Source organism: Rattus norvegicus, chromosome 15 (genome assembly GCF_036323735.1).
Source record: "Rattus norvegicus strain BN/NHsdMcwi chromosome 15, GRCr8, whole genome shotgun sequence".
NCBI classification, from domain to species: Eukaryota; Metazoa; Chordata; class Mammalia; order Rodentia; family Muridae; genus Rattus; species Rattus norvegicus.
The window spans coordinates 107,182,934-107,200,034 of NC_086033.1; the positions used below are offsets into that span (position 1 = coordinate 107,182,934).

The 17,101-nt window shown below is 40.9% G+C and overlaps 1 protein-coding gene across 1 annotated transcript in view; it reads left to right on the top strand.

The window, feature by feature from the left end:
• The first annotated feature begins 3,858 nt into the window (after positions 1-3,858).
• The window catches only part of Itgbl1 (integrin subunit beta like 1), a 261,544-nt gene continuing 248,301 nt past the window's right edge, over positions 3,859-17,101 (top strand). The window contains exons 1-2 of the mRNA NM_001017505.1: positions 3,859-4,048; positions 4,895-5,112. Of these exons, the coding sequence (NP_001017505.1) occupies positions 3,951-4,048; positions 4,895-5,112 (316 nt within the window). The 5' untranslated portion in view covers positions 3,859-3,950. The remainder of the gene's footprint in view (positions 4,049-4,894; positions 5,113-17,101) is intronic.

Genomic DNA, 17,101 nt, shown 5'->3' on the forward strand with positions numbered 1-17,101 from the left:
GTCTTTACTACGCAGTTCCACACTCTGTAAACTGGTAGGGTCAAAGATGTGAGTCTGTATTCCAGCTACTTTGGAGGCAAAGGCAGAAGCATCACATGTTTAAGACCTGTCAGGATTATTAGAGTATCAGCTGTCAGGAGTATATCATGAGTTTAGGCCAAGACAATTCCATGAGAACCTATCTTAAAACAAACAAACAAACAAACAAACAAAAACAAAAAGAGGAATGGAGATGTAGCCCAGTGGTAGAGCTTTTGCACAGCATGCTTAAGGCTCTAAGTTCAATAATATATATTCTCATTCTTCCGTTTAAATTATTTTAAATATACTTCATGGTTCAGTTGAGCTTGGAGAAGAGCCGAGAAATGCATAGTTGTAATAATACACATACACACACACACACACACACACACACACACACACTCACACACACCACACATACACACACACACACTCAAATGTTACACTGAATGAGAGCGAGAAAACAATAGCCTCAAAACACCATTTTAATCTACAAAGTAAATATTCAAAATGTTCAAAATCAGTGCTCTGTTTTATAATGAGTCTTTTTTGCTTTGGGGGGAAAAAACCAAGAGGATAAATAATGCATGCTTCACACGAAAGCTTTGTGTTTTCACTGCAATTTCCTACTCAAGCTTTGAGATAGATGCTTCTGTAATTTCATTTTTCTTTCATCTGCAAGGTTCCTTGTTGTTTGCAGGAAAGTCTATCCACGTATCTCCGTTGTCATAGGTATGGGTAGGAAGGAAGGAAATGCTAAAGCTTGTACTAGGAGTGGGAAGACCACTCCTATATGCAGACATCCTTAGCCTCAACCTTGTGTTCTATACATTGCAAGGCATCTCCATTCATTTTGTAAAGTCAATTTCTTGCGGCACCACTGAAAATATAGCTCATGATTCAGTTGGTTTGATGAAGAAGCCTGAAGATGCACGTTTCTAGTAAGTCTCCAGGTGGTGCTAATGCTGCCAATCCACGGACCCCACTTGGGAACTAAATTCCCATTCTGTCTCTCAACTACTGAGCTCCCTGATCAGTCTCTCTTTCCAAACAATATTGTTGATGCCAAGAAAGGCTTGCTGGCAGAAGCCTGATGTAGCTGTCTTCTGAGAGGCTCTGCCAGAGCCTGACCAATACAGTTGAGGATGCTTGCAGCCAACCATCGGATTAAGCACAGGGCTACAGTGGAGGAGTTAGGGGAAGGACTGAAGGATTAAAGGGATTTGCAACCCCATAGGAAGAACAACAAATCAACCAACCAGACACCCCAGAGCTCCCAGAGACTAAACCACCAACCAAAGAGTGCACATGTGTGGGCCTCCGTTCTGGAGGTTTTCTACGGAGATCTCTGGTCGGGCTAGGTACACGGGTCTAGGAGAAAGGAAGAGAACTCAGGAAGGTATTGTTCCGCCTCTGTTTCAGGCCGGGCTTAGCCAGCAGGAGACAAGATTGCCATCGAGGGGTGCAGGAGGGTTTCTAGCGGTGATTTTTGGAGAGCAGATCTCTTCCCCAAGTGGAGGTGTTACAGCTCTTATGACAGAAGCTCTCAGATGACAGAGTGATTCTTGTACACCTTTAATTCTGAACTCGAACCTTAAATACAGTTTTTTGGGAGGGTCACCTCATCTACATATTCGTGGGCGTGGGCCTGTCTCTATGACTAATCTTAAGCCTATGTAACCTGTCACTTCCTCACCTGTGGAGGAGGGGCTTGGGGCATTGCTCTATGTGACTTGGTCTGTCTCAAACTTCTCTATAGGGGTTTATGGAGGTTGGGGGCTGCAGCTAGTAAGACCCTGATCTGGGAGGCTGGGAATGCACCTGCGGTCCATTTTAGGGTCCCTTGGGATTTGACCTGTCTAGACCAGGAATTAGGGTACCTTTTACAACTCACTGCCCCCCACATATGGAAAGACCCATGACTCTAGCCACATATGTAGCCGAGGATGGCCTTATCCAGCATCAGTGGGAGGAGAGACCCTTGGTACTGGTGAACGCTTGATGCCCCCGCATAGGGGGAAATACTAGGGCAGTGAGGCAGGAGTGGGTGGGTAGGTGGGGGAGCACCCTCATAGAAGCAGGGCAAGGGGGTGGAATAGGTGGTTTGCAGAGGGGAAATGTAAATAAATAAAATAAACAATAAAAAAATTCCTTTCTACCGGAAGAGAAGGTCATTTGGTTCAGGAAACCTGCCAACTTGGAGCCCAGGTTTTTCTTTCTGGGTCACGCTCTGGTACCGGTATCTCAGAATTCCCTCCTCCGAAAGCCTCCAATATCACTCCGTGTACTGTATACCTATTACAAGTCTATCTCCTGATGGATCTAAGGACTGACAAAGGTCAACTGTTTACTAGCATCCATGCAAAGCTCCTTTTGCTACAGATCCAGCGGGAGGGAGAAATAGAAAGGGAATAAGGCCATTTCTGTTCCTTCTTGCTCCAGCAGTCAGTGTTCGGATGGGTTGTACTCTTAAGCACTTGTGCAAATGCCAGAGGAAATTCTACCCTGGGGGAACTTGTGCCGAACCTTAAGGCTCACAAAGCCATGGATGATTTCTGGGATCATCAACACAAGAAGGAACCACTACACATAAAGTACTCTTCATGGGGTGAAGACTTTCCTCTGTCTGCACTCTCTCCCACATGGCCATACAGTGTGGTTGGCCATGAGCAAACGTGGGAGTCCCACTGTTTTCAACTGAAACCTTACTTTAACTTCCAGTGGACTCCAGTGAGTCATCAGTTCATTCCTTGGATCTCAGTTTTTTATCTTTAAAGTAGGAATAAAATAAATCGCATCTCTTTTCTCTTCCACCCCCACACTTATTATCGAGGTTAAATCTTCCGTCTTCAGCCTTCAGCTCAGTTCCTCCCTTCTTAGTTATGCTTGTTACCTGTATATAATCAGGAAGTAATTTTCCATCGCATCCCCTGGTTCTCCGGAATTGGTGTTTTTGTTTTGATTGACAGTTTACTAGTCCTCTGCCTTCCCGGAAAGGAAGACGTCCCCTTTGCCCTTTGTATCTCTCTTCCATGTGCCACAGAGTCTGGTGCCTGATAGAAGTGTAATTATCAAAACAATGTGTGATCATTCTCACAATCAGAATTAATATCAGAGGCTGGCGCCAAGTAGGTGACTAAAAAACACCGCCGATTTTTTTTTTTTTTTAGTGCAAATCACACCTTAAACAGATATTTTATTTTGTTTCTGAATACTGAAATCACGGGAAAGAATAGAGTGGATTTGGAACAACTTTAGTTTGGACTGTCCAAGTCAAGAAAAAAAAAATGTGGCTGTGATAAGAAACTGGCTTGAATAACTGGAAGAAAATGCACTTTTTAGAAATTTAAGAAATTGAATACCCACGGTTAAACACAAAGCTTAATAAATATAAAGTTGTGATCCTCAACTTTGTTCATCTGCATCACTCATGCTGCCAATGGGACTTCTTTTATAAAGCTGGTGAAGGCGATTCCCTTCCGTGTTTACCATAGCCCTCCCCTTCCTTTTCACAATTCAGGAATTATTTGAACGGTGCCTTTCCTATCAGCCAGTCCAAATATCCTCTTGTTAAATATTTCTGGGGCCTGTACTTGAAGAAAGACATGATTTTCTCAAATCTGTGAACAGGACACTTTTTTAAAATGTCAAAATAAACCATCTGCTTGTACAACTGTTTCTAATTACATCCCTGCCTAGACTCTCCACTGGAGGAGTTTGGCACCCGCACCCCGCCCAGAGCGGATCCACTGCCCAAGTGTTCGCAGGCAATTGAGCCTCCAGGAGGAGCCCAGAACCTGTGAGCTCCGGTATCCCAAGTCCTTCTGCCGGGACATCTGCTGGTGACACTTCTTCCTCCTGCTGCCTCGGGTGGAAGCCCCAGCTAGCAGCAGTGCAGCTGGTCTGCCCTCCCGCCTGTACAGCTCAGCATGCATCCCCCAGGCTTTAAGAACTTCTTGTTGCTGGTGTCCTCCCTTTTCTTCATTGGGCTGTCAGCTGCACCTCAAAGCTTCTCACCATCTCTGAGGTAAGTTTGGTTTATTGTTGTTTGAGACACACCTGCCCTGCTGTGGGTGGCAGAACTCAAGCTTACAGATGACTGTCCTAAGCCAAGAGCAGTTACTAAGTGGGACGCGAGATAAACAGTTTTCAACCTGTTCTGCCTTTTCTTTCCTTATTATCTAACCTTAATCTTGCTTCGTATCTGTTCATTCACTTTTCCTTTGGAATAAAACAAGGATCATTTCTCCCTCTGCAAATACGTGTTAGGGTTGTTTGTTTTTGTTGTTTTACCTCAAATCAAAGATGAGCACACTTGTCTCACCTCATAGCCTGTAAGGCAGTTTTATTTCCACTTTCTAATATAGCACCTGCTTGGTGGTCCTGTCACATCTTTTATTGCATTTTGAAAGAGACAAGTTCCGTTCCAACTTTTTAAGCGTAGACTTCTTAAGGTCTGCTTCAAACACAATTTAAAAGCATTACTTCCTATCATATATATCATACGTTAAACTTCTATATATCACTCTATTTTTACAAAATAATCTCCCTCTAGCTATTAGATAGCAATGGGCACTTTTTAAAGAGAAAGAACAAAAAGCCAGCCAAGTATCATACTTCAGACTAATTTACATTTAATCAAAATGTGCATTTAAGATTCACTGGCAATCCGCCAAGGAGCAAGAGGCCGTCGCCTCTACTTGGAAGGTGCTATTTTTAGTCATGTTTAAAACAGCCCTTCAGAGGCTTGCTTGGCCCACAGAGAAATGAGTGAGGCTGCAGGCCTCTGCTCCATGGAGTGTGGGCTGGGAGTAAAATGGGCAGTGTCTGTGTCTGACTGTGGCCTAGCTGTGGCCTTTCTTATCTCCTGCAGAAGCCTGTCGGGCGCCCCCTGCAGGCTGTCCCGGGCAGAGTCCGAGCGCAGATGTCGTGCACCTGGGCAGCCCCCAGGGAGCGCTCTGTGCCATGACCGTGGCCGGTGCGAGTGTGGGGTGTGCATCTGTCACGTGACTGAACCTGGCACCTACTTTGGGCCACTGTGTGAGTGCCATGACTGGGTCTGCGAGACCTACGACGGGAAAACCTGTGCAGGTAAGGCAGAGGCACTGCCCACTTGGGAATCACCTGCCTCCAGACAGTTATTGCTATCAGAAGTCACGCTTCTATGAAACTTCAGTATCATTTATTACAATATTTCTTCTCTGGAGCCTTCACTTAAGTGAAAATTATAAATATAAGTGTATATTATAAGCATATAATTATATATAAATGTATTTGATATAAACATATATTTAAATACATATAAATATATTATATATGCATACTTATATAATTCTACACTTCACTTCCCTCTCCTGTGGCCCCTTATCATGGACTGGATTCTTCACAGCCTCCCACTAGGGTTACTTTGATGGACTCCCTTATCTCTCTTGTACATGTTAATCATATTTGAAGATTCTGATCCTCATCTTATAGGAAATATAATCTGGCAGATTTGCCTTTGAGGTCAGATTTGCCTTTCACTCCTAGGATGAGCTTCACAGACAGAGAGAGAGGAACATATCTAAAACCACAACAAAAAAAAATTACAAAGTCGCATACTTACTTGGATGAGTTTTGTTTTAACTTCTGGGAATTCAGTGCAGTCAGAATGGAGGGAAAGTATATTTATTTCTCTTGCACAATTGAAAGCATACTTCAAGTTCATCAGAAAGTGTCACTGAAAAGGGACAGAACCTTTAACCTCTTTAACAATTGTGTGTAAAATGGGGCCATTTACTTGTGGCTAGCAGCCTGCCTCAGTTAATTTATTGTGACCAATACAGGAAACTCACTAGCAAAGCCAGCATAATGCGTGACAAACAGGGCTTGGTCCATTAATAGGAAAACAAAGCAAGTTATTTTACCCTTGAGGCTGCTAGGACTTAGGTGTCCAACAATAACATCAAGAGATCAAAACTAAATTTATAACAACAATGTTTCCACTCAGAATCTGGGCCTAAGAGTACATTGGGAGAGTTCTAATAATTGGGTTGTGTGGATCTTAAAGAAATAACCCTAGAAGGTACTCCAAGGAGCTTGGGTACTTCTAGGTGGTTTGTTTGTGAGACCTTGTGAGCACTATGACTCAACTCTTGTCATATAACTACAATAGCTTCAAGCTTGAATTATTAGGGGTAGCTCCTTGAAATGAAAGCAAAGCTTTATCTGCATTCCATTCCAAATTCAACGATCACCCAGTTTGTAATCATGCTTTTGTGCATGCTTTATTGGGGTCCTTTATCTGCTTTCCTACTCCACCCTTATCCCTTCCAACACCCCAACACTAGGTAGGAGAAAAAGAAGGATAAAGGGGAAAGAGAGCATTGATCTCCTTAGATTACTTCCTGCTGATTAGAGGCATCTAGTCCCTTGAGGCAAGTTTGAACTTCATCATCAGTATATCCAATTCCTTCTTCTTATCTCTGCTCACAACCACTTCAGCAAACAGCAGCGGCAGGGAAGCGGCAACATCCTCTCTCAGGGCTCTGGCATTTGTAGGCCCTCTGAAGAGTCCCCAGAATTCCAAATGAAATCTCTCTTCATCTGGTAAAATCATACCCCTTCCTGAGCATGAGACAAGTCGTAGTTAGCTGCTATGGTCAATCTGAAGCAGCCCCATATACTATACCTGGAATTAAAACAAAAGCATATTCCCATAATATTTTTGTGTTTTTAAAGAAACCAAAATTCTTGTTATACCAGTCTCCCTGCCTTTACTGTCTCTGGTAAGGCTTTCAAAATAGTGTGAGTTTTGAAAAATAATTCCAGGACTTTTAGTGTTCTTGTTTGTTTAAAAAAAATATAGTGGTGAGATCTAGCCTGTAGCTAGTAAAACTAGCAATGATGGCTCAAGGCCATCACATAAGCTTTCCTGCTAAGGGTCCTGGCTGGTGCTTTGCTGTGAATCTGGCTTGTGATGCTGTGGGCTTTTGAGTTCCTTCTTTCTTGGAGGAATTGGTTGTTTACTTATGACATCTTAGTCACTGAATTCTTTCCTTCTTGATTCTAAACGCATGACCAAGTCACATGTTTTCTGTGCCTTTCTGTAAATGGCAAAATCCTTGTTTGTTCACAGCTGAGTGAAATGCTTGCGCTCATTTAACATTCTTGCACTGCAGAGGAATGTACACACTTAGGCTGGCCACTGAGATTTCCCTTTAGGGTCTTGTATGGTGTCTGCCCCTGACACTGCTGTGAACACATTTGCCAGGCGCAGAAGGAATCTGCACGGGAAGCCCAGAGCTGCCTTGCCAGCTCACCCTCCTGTTCTGTGCTTTCAGATTTAGCTTCTCTATTCTACTTTCGATTTCATAATCAGGATGAAAATCTTGTAAAATAACGTTTTCGTTTGTTTTGTGAATCCATCTGATATTTGACTCAGTAAACTCCTGTAAGTTATTTGTGGAAATATAATAATTGGCAGAGACTTCCTTTCAATTTTGAAGAAAACAAATCCTGCCTCTCTATATCACAGAGATACAAATCTGTCAGAAAATTTCAGACTTCAAATCTTAGTCCATCTACTATTTGAAATTGGATGTTACCTAAACATCCAAGCCTTCATTTCTTCATCTGAAAAAAAAGAGAAATCTTTAAAAAATATTTTGATCATTTTACATGTATAAATATTTTTGCTGCATGCTTTCATGACCACATGTCTGTCTGGTTCCTGTAGAGCTCAAAGGCAGGTGTCCAATCCCCTGGATCTGGAGGTATAGATGTTTGTGAGCCACCATGTGGATGCTGGGAACTAACTTAGGTCTTTCTTAAAAGTAACAGTTGCTTTGGACTACCGAGTCACCTCTCTAATACCACAAAATGAGCATCTTAACAGTAATGACCGTATAGGACTGTTGTAAAGTTTAGTACGGGCAAAACATTTCATATAGTGTCTGACAGGAAGTGAATGCTCAAAGAATACTAATGTTTTGAAGTGTGGAGCATTGTGAGTGGACAGGTAAAAAGATAAGTAGGTAGGCTTGGCCTTATGGTTGTTGGGTGTTTGTGGCTGAGATCGATCTAATTTTCTTCATGTAGTCAGGGCCTGTTATTGATTTGAAGCTCAAAAGGTCAAGCAAGGATAGCAGTTTTGGCCTAGCCTCAAAACATCTGCATTATGCACACTCTGCCCTTTCAAAGCATAGTCAGTTAGGATTCTTATACCATGAATCATAAGAACTGTGCTTATTTTAGCTTGAGCTCCTTGAAAATGTCCACACTATCACAAATACCTTTCTTCCAATGCCCAATGTGTTCATGGTACCTGAATCTATCTCTCATTTCTACAGCATACGGAATCTGGCCAGTGACAGTTTCTGTGGGTGTGATGGTTTATTGTGGGATAAACTAATTTTGGTAAATCATATCTCTGACAGCAGCAGCATTTTTCTTTGCATGAAAATAAACTTTAGCTTGGTATTTCTAAAGCATCCCTGGACAAATCCCATGAGTAGCAATGATGCGCTTTATTAAAATAAAAAATAGGTTTCCTGAAAACATTTTAGAGTTGCTTTTGAAATGTGTCACTTAAAATTGGTCAGTGTTTCTTTCGTGGGCACAGATCTCCACAAAAACATAAAGAAGTAAGGTAGGGTGTTTGAAAGATGGTTCATAGTTAAGAGCACTTGTTCTTATAGAAGACCCAAGTTCAGTTCCCAGCACACATGTCAAGTAGCTCACAGTACCTTGTAAGTTCAGCTCTAGAAGAACCTGACACCTTTGGCATCTTAAAAAGAATATCTCTCTCTCTCTCTATATATATATATATATATATATGTAAAATGTTAAGGATAGGGAGTTGTTAGGGGGAAAAAAGATGTGGGATTCCAAATAAAAAGAAATCAAGTACCAGATGAGATTTGGGAAGACATACAGGTGCACTAGGAATAAGGAAGGGCACACAGACTCCGCTTGGCTAGCACCATAGGCAAAGTAGCAGGGGACCTGTTGAAAGAAGTTACAGATGAAGGAGTTTTTGTTTTGTTTTGGTTTGGTTTGGTTTTTGGTTATTTTATTTGTTTACATCTCAAATGTTGCCCCCCTCCTGGTTTCCCCTTTGCTATCCCCTTATCCCATCCCCTTCCCTCCTTCCTCTGAGGGTTCTTCCTTCCCCTCCCCCACTCCCAACTCACTGGGCTATCTAGCCTTCACAAAACCAAGGGCCTCCCCTCCCACTGATGCCAGATATGGCTATCCTCTGCTACATCTGCTGCTGGAGCCGCGGGGTCCCTCGATGTGTATTCTTTGGTTGATGGTTTTGTCCCTGGGAGGTCTGTGGGGTCTAGTTAGTTGGTATTGTTGTTCTTCCTATGGGGTTGCAAACCCCTAACTCTTCCTGTACGGTCCCCATGCTCAGTCTCATGGTTGGCTGCAAGCATCCCCATCTCTTGGCATCAACAACAGTGTCTGGGTTTAGTATCTGCAGATGGGATGGATCCCTAAGTGGAACGATCTTTGGATGGCCTTTTCCTTCAGCCTCTGTTCCACTTTTAGTCTCTGTATTTTCTCTAGACAGGAGCAATACTGGGTTAATATTTTTGAGATGGATAGGTGGCCCCATCCCTCAACCTGGGGTCGAGCCTTACATCTGGATATGGTCTCTACAGGTTATCTCTCTCTCCTTTGTTGGGCATTTCAGCTAATGTCATCCCTCCTGCTTCCCTGGCATCTGGGACTTTCTAGTGGCTACCACCAGTTTCCCATGCCCCAATGCTACACACTTCCATTCAATTTCCTGACCCCCTGTCCTTCTCCCCTGTCTTCTCTCACATCTGATCTTCCTCCCTTTTATCCCCCCCTCCTCTCATCCCTTCAGATCCCTCCCTCCCTTTACTTCCCATAATTATTTTGTTCCCCCTTTTAACCAGGACTGAAGCATCTGCACTGTTGAAGAAGTTAAATAGATCAATAAACCTTGATGCAGTTTGTGCCTCTTACACAACAGATTAGAGCAACTGATTTCTGGACTATAGGAATGATGGCTTGTGCTGTGGATCACAGACATGAGATGGTACACAAGGGCATGGTGTGGTGTGCAGATTCAATGGACAAGAATTTAGTTTAAATGCTGAGTACATTTGCATCCCAAGGGAGAGAGAACAAGACAGAATTGGGATGATTTTTAAAAGAGCGTTGTTCTTGTGATTGGGCACTCAGGGGTAAGTGAGATAATGGATGGAATCCGAGGGAGGTATGAGTGGATGGGAATGGGATAGAGCAATGGGATAAATGGGTTGGGGAAGAGCTAGATAACTCTTAACCAATAGCTTACAGCCCTTATTAAAGAACAGTGCTTTTTATGTAGAGATGCCATGGAGGACAGAACTATTACTTGAGGAATGAGACTCTATTCCGTTAAACAATAATCCTGGGACTGGATGGAAATCTTGCCTGAACTGTTAACTGGTTTGAATAGACAACTGTGAACTAGTTATTAAATTTCACTGAATTCAATGTCTTTATGGAGAAACTTGTATAAGGTATGATATTCCAAATAATTTCCATGTTTACATATAAATATATTTGTTATATAATATGTGCATTTATTCAGACTATTTATCATTCTTATATACGTTAGTTTTATCCACAAACATACAAAAAGTAGTGAAAATCACATTAAATATCCTAGGCATATGTGTTTTTTTTGCACAGGGTAGTTAAATAATCACCATTGAGTGATAAAACTTTGTAAAAAAATTATACTTTCTGGATTTTTATAACCTGAGGACTATTTAACCTGATTTTCTGCCCCACAGTTATTATGTTTTCTACTAGCCTATTGAGTAATTAATTTCTTTCCAAGCCTATTTTTATCCCATACTTTGGTTTTTCCTCTCTTAATCATTTTTTATTCTCCATTTCCTTTCTTAAAGACTTGCCTAGTGTTCCTTGTCCATTCTTTTGCCTTTGTCTAGCTTTGCTTGGGCTTAGCCTTCTTTTCTTTATTTACATTTAAAATGTTATCCTCTTTTCCAGGTTTCCCCTCCAAAAACCCCTCACCCCATGCCCAGACCCCTTGCCTCCCTTCCCTGGCATTTCCCTACACTGGGGCATGGAGCCTTCACAGGATCAAGGACCTTTCCTCCCACTGATGCCCAACAAGGCCATCCTCTGCTACATATGCGGCTGGAATCATGGGTCCCTCCATGTGTACTCTTTGGTTGGTGGTTTAGTCTCTGGGAGCTCTGGTCTTGTAGATAACCCCCTTCCTGGTTATTTGTTGTTGAGAGAATTTAGTTCCCTGTGCTTATATTCCTGAGGTGCTTGTTTTACTAAAGTTGGTCTACTTTGTTTCTAGGAGTCTTTTCTGCAGACTTTCTGTCAACCTCTGACAATGTCTCAATTATCAACAGGATATTTGGCCATTCTCATGCTGCCCTATTTGAAAGTCCTCTGTTGTTTGGCCCTCATAGATTCATGTCTCTGGTCATTATGTTGAGTCAGCTCTCCACCTTTAATGACCATTAGGCCAAACTCACTTAAAATAGACCGAAGTAAACTATTTATCTCAAGACCCTCCTTTGCCATTTAAGGTGTAAAGTAATCTATTTATACACTTGAAGACTTTCTTATCTAATCACCCCACTGTAAATTTCTGTGCATGTGAATGGCAAGGAGAAGTTTCTGTGTCTATCAACACCTTAGTCTATGTAGGTAGGACAAATTGTAGGCCAGAGATTTTGCGGCTGGTTTTATATGTATGGTGGTTTGAGTAGGTTTGATCCCCACAGATTCACGTTTGAATTCTTGGTCAGGGAGTAGCACTATTAGAAGTTATGACCTTATCGAATGAAGTATGTCACTGTGACGATCATTTATGTTCAAGCTACTCTCAGTGTGACAGAGTCTCCTTCTGCTGCCTGTGAACTCTCAACTCCTCCAGAACTACTTGAGAAACTACTCCTTGTTTTCTTACATTCCACTACGTTTACCACCATTACTATGAAAGATTAAACCTCTAAAGCTGTAAGCCAGCTCCAATGAATTGTTTTCCTTTATTAGAGTTGCCTTGGTCATATTGCCCCTTCATAGCAAAAAAAGCCTAAGACAGTGTCCCAGTCCCTCCATCAGAAATCTTGCCTGGTTAAAGGCGGTGGCTGATTCAGATTCCATATCCCCAGTTGCTAGGAGTCTTAGCATGACCAACCATAGATTCCTAGGAATTTCCATTGCCCTAAGTTTCTAGCTTATCCCAGAAATGACCTCCCCATTCTAATTGTCTCTCCCAGTATTCTCTCCCTCCGTCCTCCCCACACCTGATACCTTCTATTTCCATCCCCACACCTACTGCTGTCCACTGTCCTCTCTGGGTTCACTCATGATGCTATTTTATTCCCCTCCTTTAGTAAGATTCACTAGTCTATCCTTGTTACTTAGCTTTTTTGGGTTTGTGGATTGAAGCACGGTTGTTATTTTTCTTTACTTTATAGCCAATATACACTTATAAGTGAGTACATACCATGTTTGTCTTTCTGGGTCTGGGTTATCTGACACAGGGATCATTTCTAATTCTACTCATTTTCATACAAATTTCATGATGCCATTGTTTTAGTGCCTGAGTAATACTCCATGGCATAAATCTACCACATTTTCTTTATCCATTCTTTGGTTGAGGGACATCTAGGCTTTTACACTTTCTAGTTATTATGAATCCTCATGGTATGATGACACATTTTTTTTCTTTTTTTGAGGGGTATAGCTGGGTCTTGAGGGAGGTTAATTCTCAACTTTCTGAGAAACCCCCAAATAAATTCCCAAACTGGCTGGCTGTACAAGTTTCACTCTACCAGCAATGGAGGATGTTTCCCTTACTCCACTCCTTGTCAGCATGAGCTATCTCTTGAGTTTTTTATCTCAGCTATTCTGATTGGTATAAAACAGAGACTTAAAGGAGTTTTGATTTGCATTTTTCTGATCACTAAAGATGCTGAACATTTCTTTAAGTGTTTCTTCTCCATTAGATATTCCTCTGTTGAGAATTCTCTGATTAGATCTGTGCCACATTTTAAAATTGGATTACTTGGTTTGTTGATGACTAATTTCTTGAATTCCTTACATATTTTGGATATTGGCCCTCTGTCAGATGTGAGGTTGGTTGACAGAGGCCATTTTGGGAAGGCTAAGGCAAGCAAATGAGTTTTCTGACAATGGCCCACCATTCCATAAGACGGTGACAAGTGAGCACTGAGAATGCAGGTCCTTAGAGACTTCATTCCAAGATTGCTTCTTGTTGCTGATATTCCTTTCCTGTCACTGGTACATAGCCTAATCATTCCTGGGCATTAGCCCACCCTATTGGACAAATTTTCTGCAGATTAACATGAAGAGGCACTTTCATGTACTAATGTTGTTCAGATGAACTGATGATTTCCTAATTCCTGATAGTGATTCTATAGAGTTTGTAAATTGATACAAGTAATCTCAAGCTTCCTATAGAATAAAAGCTGCAAATAGAGCTCTACAAACCTTTATATGTCAATGGCTAATTGCACTAGGAAAAGAAAGCAAGCTTAGAAAAAAAATTATGATCAAGGAAATAGTCTCTCTAGGTTAGTTGTGAGACCATTATCTGTCAACTTTAGACAATTTATTGTAGGTACAAGGACAGAAAATAAAATATTGACTAGTTTATCTGTACAAAATTTCCAAAGACACCAGGCAGATGATTTGTCTCTGGACAAAACTGTGCTAGCTTTATCGTGCTAAAATTGTTTTAAACTTATAATGAAGTTAGAACTCTGGGAGATAGATAATGAATATTTAATCAGGTACTAGTCTTGATGGAATGAGATGTAAACAATTCTTTTGTAATTCCTTAAGTCTTATGGATCTATGACATAGATTGTTGCCTTAAACCTACTATGGACTTATTGGAATGTAAAATTATTTAGAAAATCATGTAATCAAGTATCCTGTTGTAATAGTTTTATCTGAAAATTGTATGAGGTAATTTTTAGAATAAGTATAATACTGAGAACAGAAATAAAGGTTTGTTGGAGCTTCTTTTCTCCACTTCCTCCAGAGTGAGTGTTTTTCTGCATGCCTATCTCTTTTTCTTTCTCTCTGTCTCACAAAGAGTGAATAAACTCACCTGATTAGCAAGGGGCCTGAGAGTTAAAAGAACAAAGAGCCCTAATGACTAACTTCTAAATCTCTGGCTGCTAAGAGTGGAAGTCAAATTACCAAAAGGCAGTAGCTTTTGGCCATATAATAGCAAAGAATTAAACAAAAGAAAATTTTCCAAAAGCAAGCTACTTTTGCTCCCACAATTGCAACTTTTGCCCTGGCAACTGCCAACAACACTCATCACTGCCTGCCGCAGTCTACCCTGGATGCTGGGCTGGTCACTGGCAGTGGTGAATATCATTTCCTCTTCTGTGGACTGCCATTTTGTCCTCTTGATAGTATCCTTTTCCTTACAGAAAAGTTTCAGTTTCATGAGGTCTTTCTCTCTCTCTCTCTCTCTCTCTCTCTCTCTCTCTCTCTCTCCTTCTTTCTTTCTTTGATATCTTATGTATTTACATTTCAAATGTTATCTACTTTCCATCTTCTCCAATCCCCCCTTCCTCTGCTTCTATGAAGATGTTCCCATTCCCAGCCACCCACTGCCACCTCAATACCCTCGCATTCCCCTACACTGGGGAAATGAGCCTTCACAGGACCAAGGATTTTCCTCCTATTGATGCCAGACAATGCCATCCTCCCCTACATATGCGGCTGGCGCCATGGGTTCCTCCATGTGTACTCTTTCGTTGGTGGTTTTGTTCCCAGGAGTTCTGGGGGGGGTCTTGTTGTTCTTCCTATGGGGTTGCTTCTTCAGTACTTTCTCTAACTCCTCCATTGGGGACCCCATGCTCAGTATGATGGTTATAGCAGCAAGCATCCTCATTTGTATCAGTAAAACTCTGGCAGAGCCTCTCAAGAGACATCCATATCAGGCTCCTGTCAGCAAGCACTTCTTGGCATCAGCAATAGTGACTGGGTTTGGTGACTGCATATGGGATGGATCCCCAGGTTAATTGTTAATCTTAATGCCTGAGCTGTGGGTTTTCTGTTCAAAAAGTTGTCTCCTGTGCTAATGCATTCAAGGTTATTCACTGCTTTCTCTTCTATCATGTTTAGTCTGCCTGATTTTATGTTGAGGTTTTTGATCCACTTAAACGTGAGTGTTGTGCAGAGTGACTGATATAGATCTATTTGCATTCTTCTACTTGCAAACATCCAGTTAGATTAACACCATTTATTGAAGATGCTTTCTTTTTTCCATTGTATAATTTTGGCTTCTTTGTCAAAAAAATCAAGTGTCCATAGGTGTTTAGATTTGCTTCTGGGTCTTCAATTTGATTCCATTGAAAACCATTTCTGTTTTTATTCCAAAACCATGCAGTTTTTATTATAGCTCTGTAGTAAAGCTTGCAATCAGGGATGGTGGTGCCTCCAAAAATTCTCTTATTGCTGTTGTTTTGTTTTCATATAAAGTTGAATATTATTCTTTCAACATCTGTAAAGGATTGTGTTGGAATTTTTATGATAATTGCATTGAATCTGTAGATTGCTTTTGCTAAGATGACCATTTTTACTATGTTAATACTAAGATCCAAGAACATGAAAGATTTTTCCATCTTTTGATATCTTCTTAAATTTCTTTCTTCAAAGTCTTAAAGTTCTTTCCATATAGGTCTTTCATTTGCTTGGTTAGAGTTACACAAAGATATTTTGCATTATCTATGGCTATCTGAGAGTTTCGTTTCCCTGATTTCTTTCTTAGCCTATTTATAATTTGTATATAGGCTGGTGTGATGGTTTGCATATGCTTGGCCCAGGGAATGGCACTATTAGAAGGTGTGGCCTTGTTGGAGGAAGTGTGTCACTGTGGGGTGGGCTTGGAGACCCTCCTCCTAGCTGCCTGAGGATGCTCAGTCTGTTCCTGGCTTCCTTCGGGTGAAGATGTAAAACTCAGCTCCTCCAGCACCATGCCTGTCTAGATGCTGCCATGCTCCTGCCTTGATGTTAATGGACTGGACCTGTAAACCAGCCCCAATTAAATGTTGTTTCTTATAAAACTTACATTGTCATGGTATTTGTTCACAGCAATAAGACCCTAACTAAGTGGGTTCAGTCCTCACCTCCCCCGCCCCGAAAAAAAAAAGACTCTAACTAAGACAGAAGGCTACTGATTTTTTTTGAGGTAATTTTGTGTACAGCCACTTCACTGAAGGTGTTTATCAGCTGTAAGAGTTTCCTGGTAGAACTTCTGGGGTTCCTTATATATGCTATCATGTAATCTGTGAATAGTAATATTTTGACTTCTTCCTTTCTAACTTGTATCACCTTGATCTCCTTTTTGTCTTAATGCTCTAGCTAAAACTTCAAATGCTACACTGAATTGATATGGAGAGAGTGAAAAGCCATTTTAGTGAAATTGCTTTAAGCCTTTCTTCATTTAATTTGATGTTGGCTATTGGCATGCTATATATTGCCTTTATTATGTTTAGGTATGTGCTTGTAACATTGACCTTTCTTTCATCATGAAGAGGTGTTGGATTTTGGCAAAGTTTTTTTTTTCAGCATCTAATTAGATAATCATGTGATTGTTTCTCCCAGTTTGTTTATATGGTGAATAATATTGACAGATTTTTGTAAATTGACTCATCCCTGCGTCTCTGGGATGAAGCTTACCTGATCATGATGGTTGATCCTTTTGATGTGTGCTTAGATTCAGTTTGCAAGTATTTTATTAAGTATTTTTATAGCTTATAATATTCTTTCTTTATACTGTACATTTAGTGTTTTTATTTTTATGTGGCAAGGGGACTTTGTTTTCTGGTCCAATCTAATTGGTGTTATATAAGATTCTTATATGTTTATAGACATGATTTTATTTAATTTAGGGATTTTTTTCTATGAGTTTGTTGAAAATATTTTCTGGTCTTTGAGTTGGGAATATTCTTCTGTTTCTATTATTCGTAGGTTTGGTTTTTTCATAGTGTCCCAAATTTCCTGGATAATTTGTATTAGGAGTTTCTTATAGTTCACATTT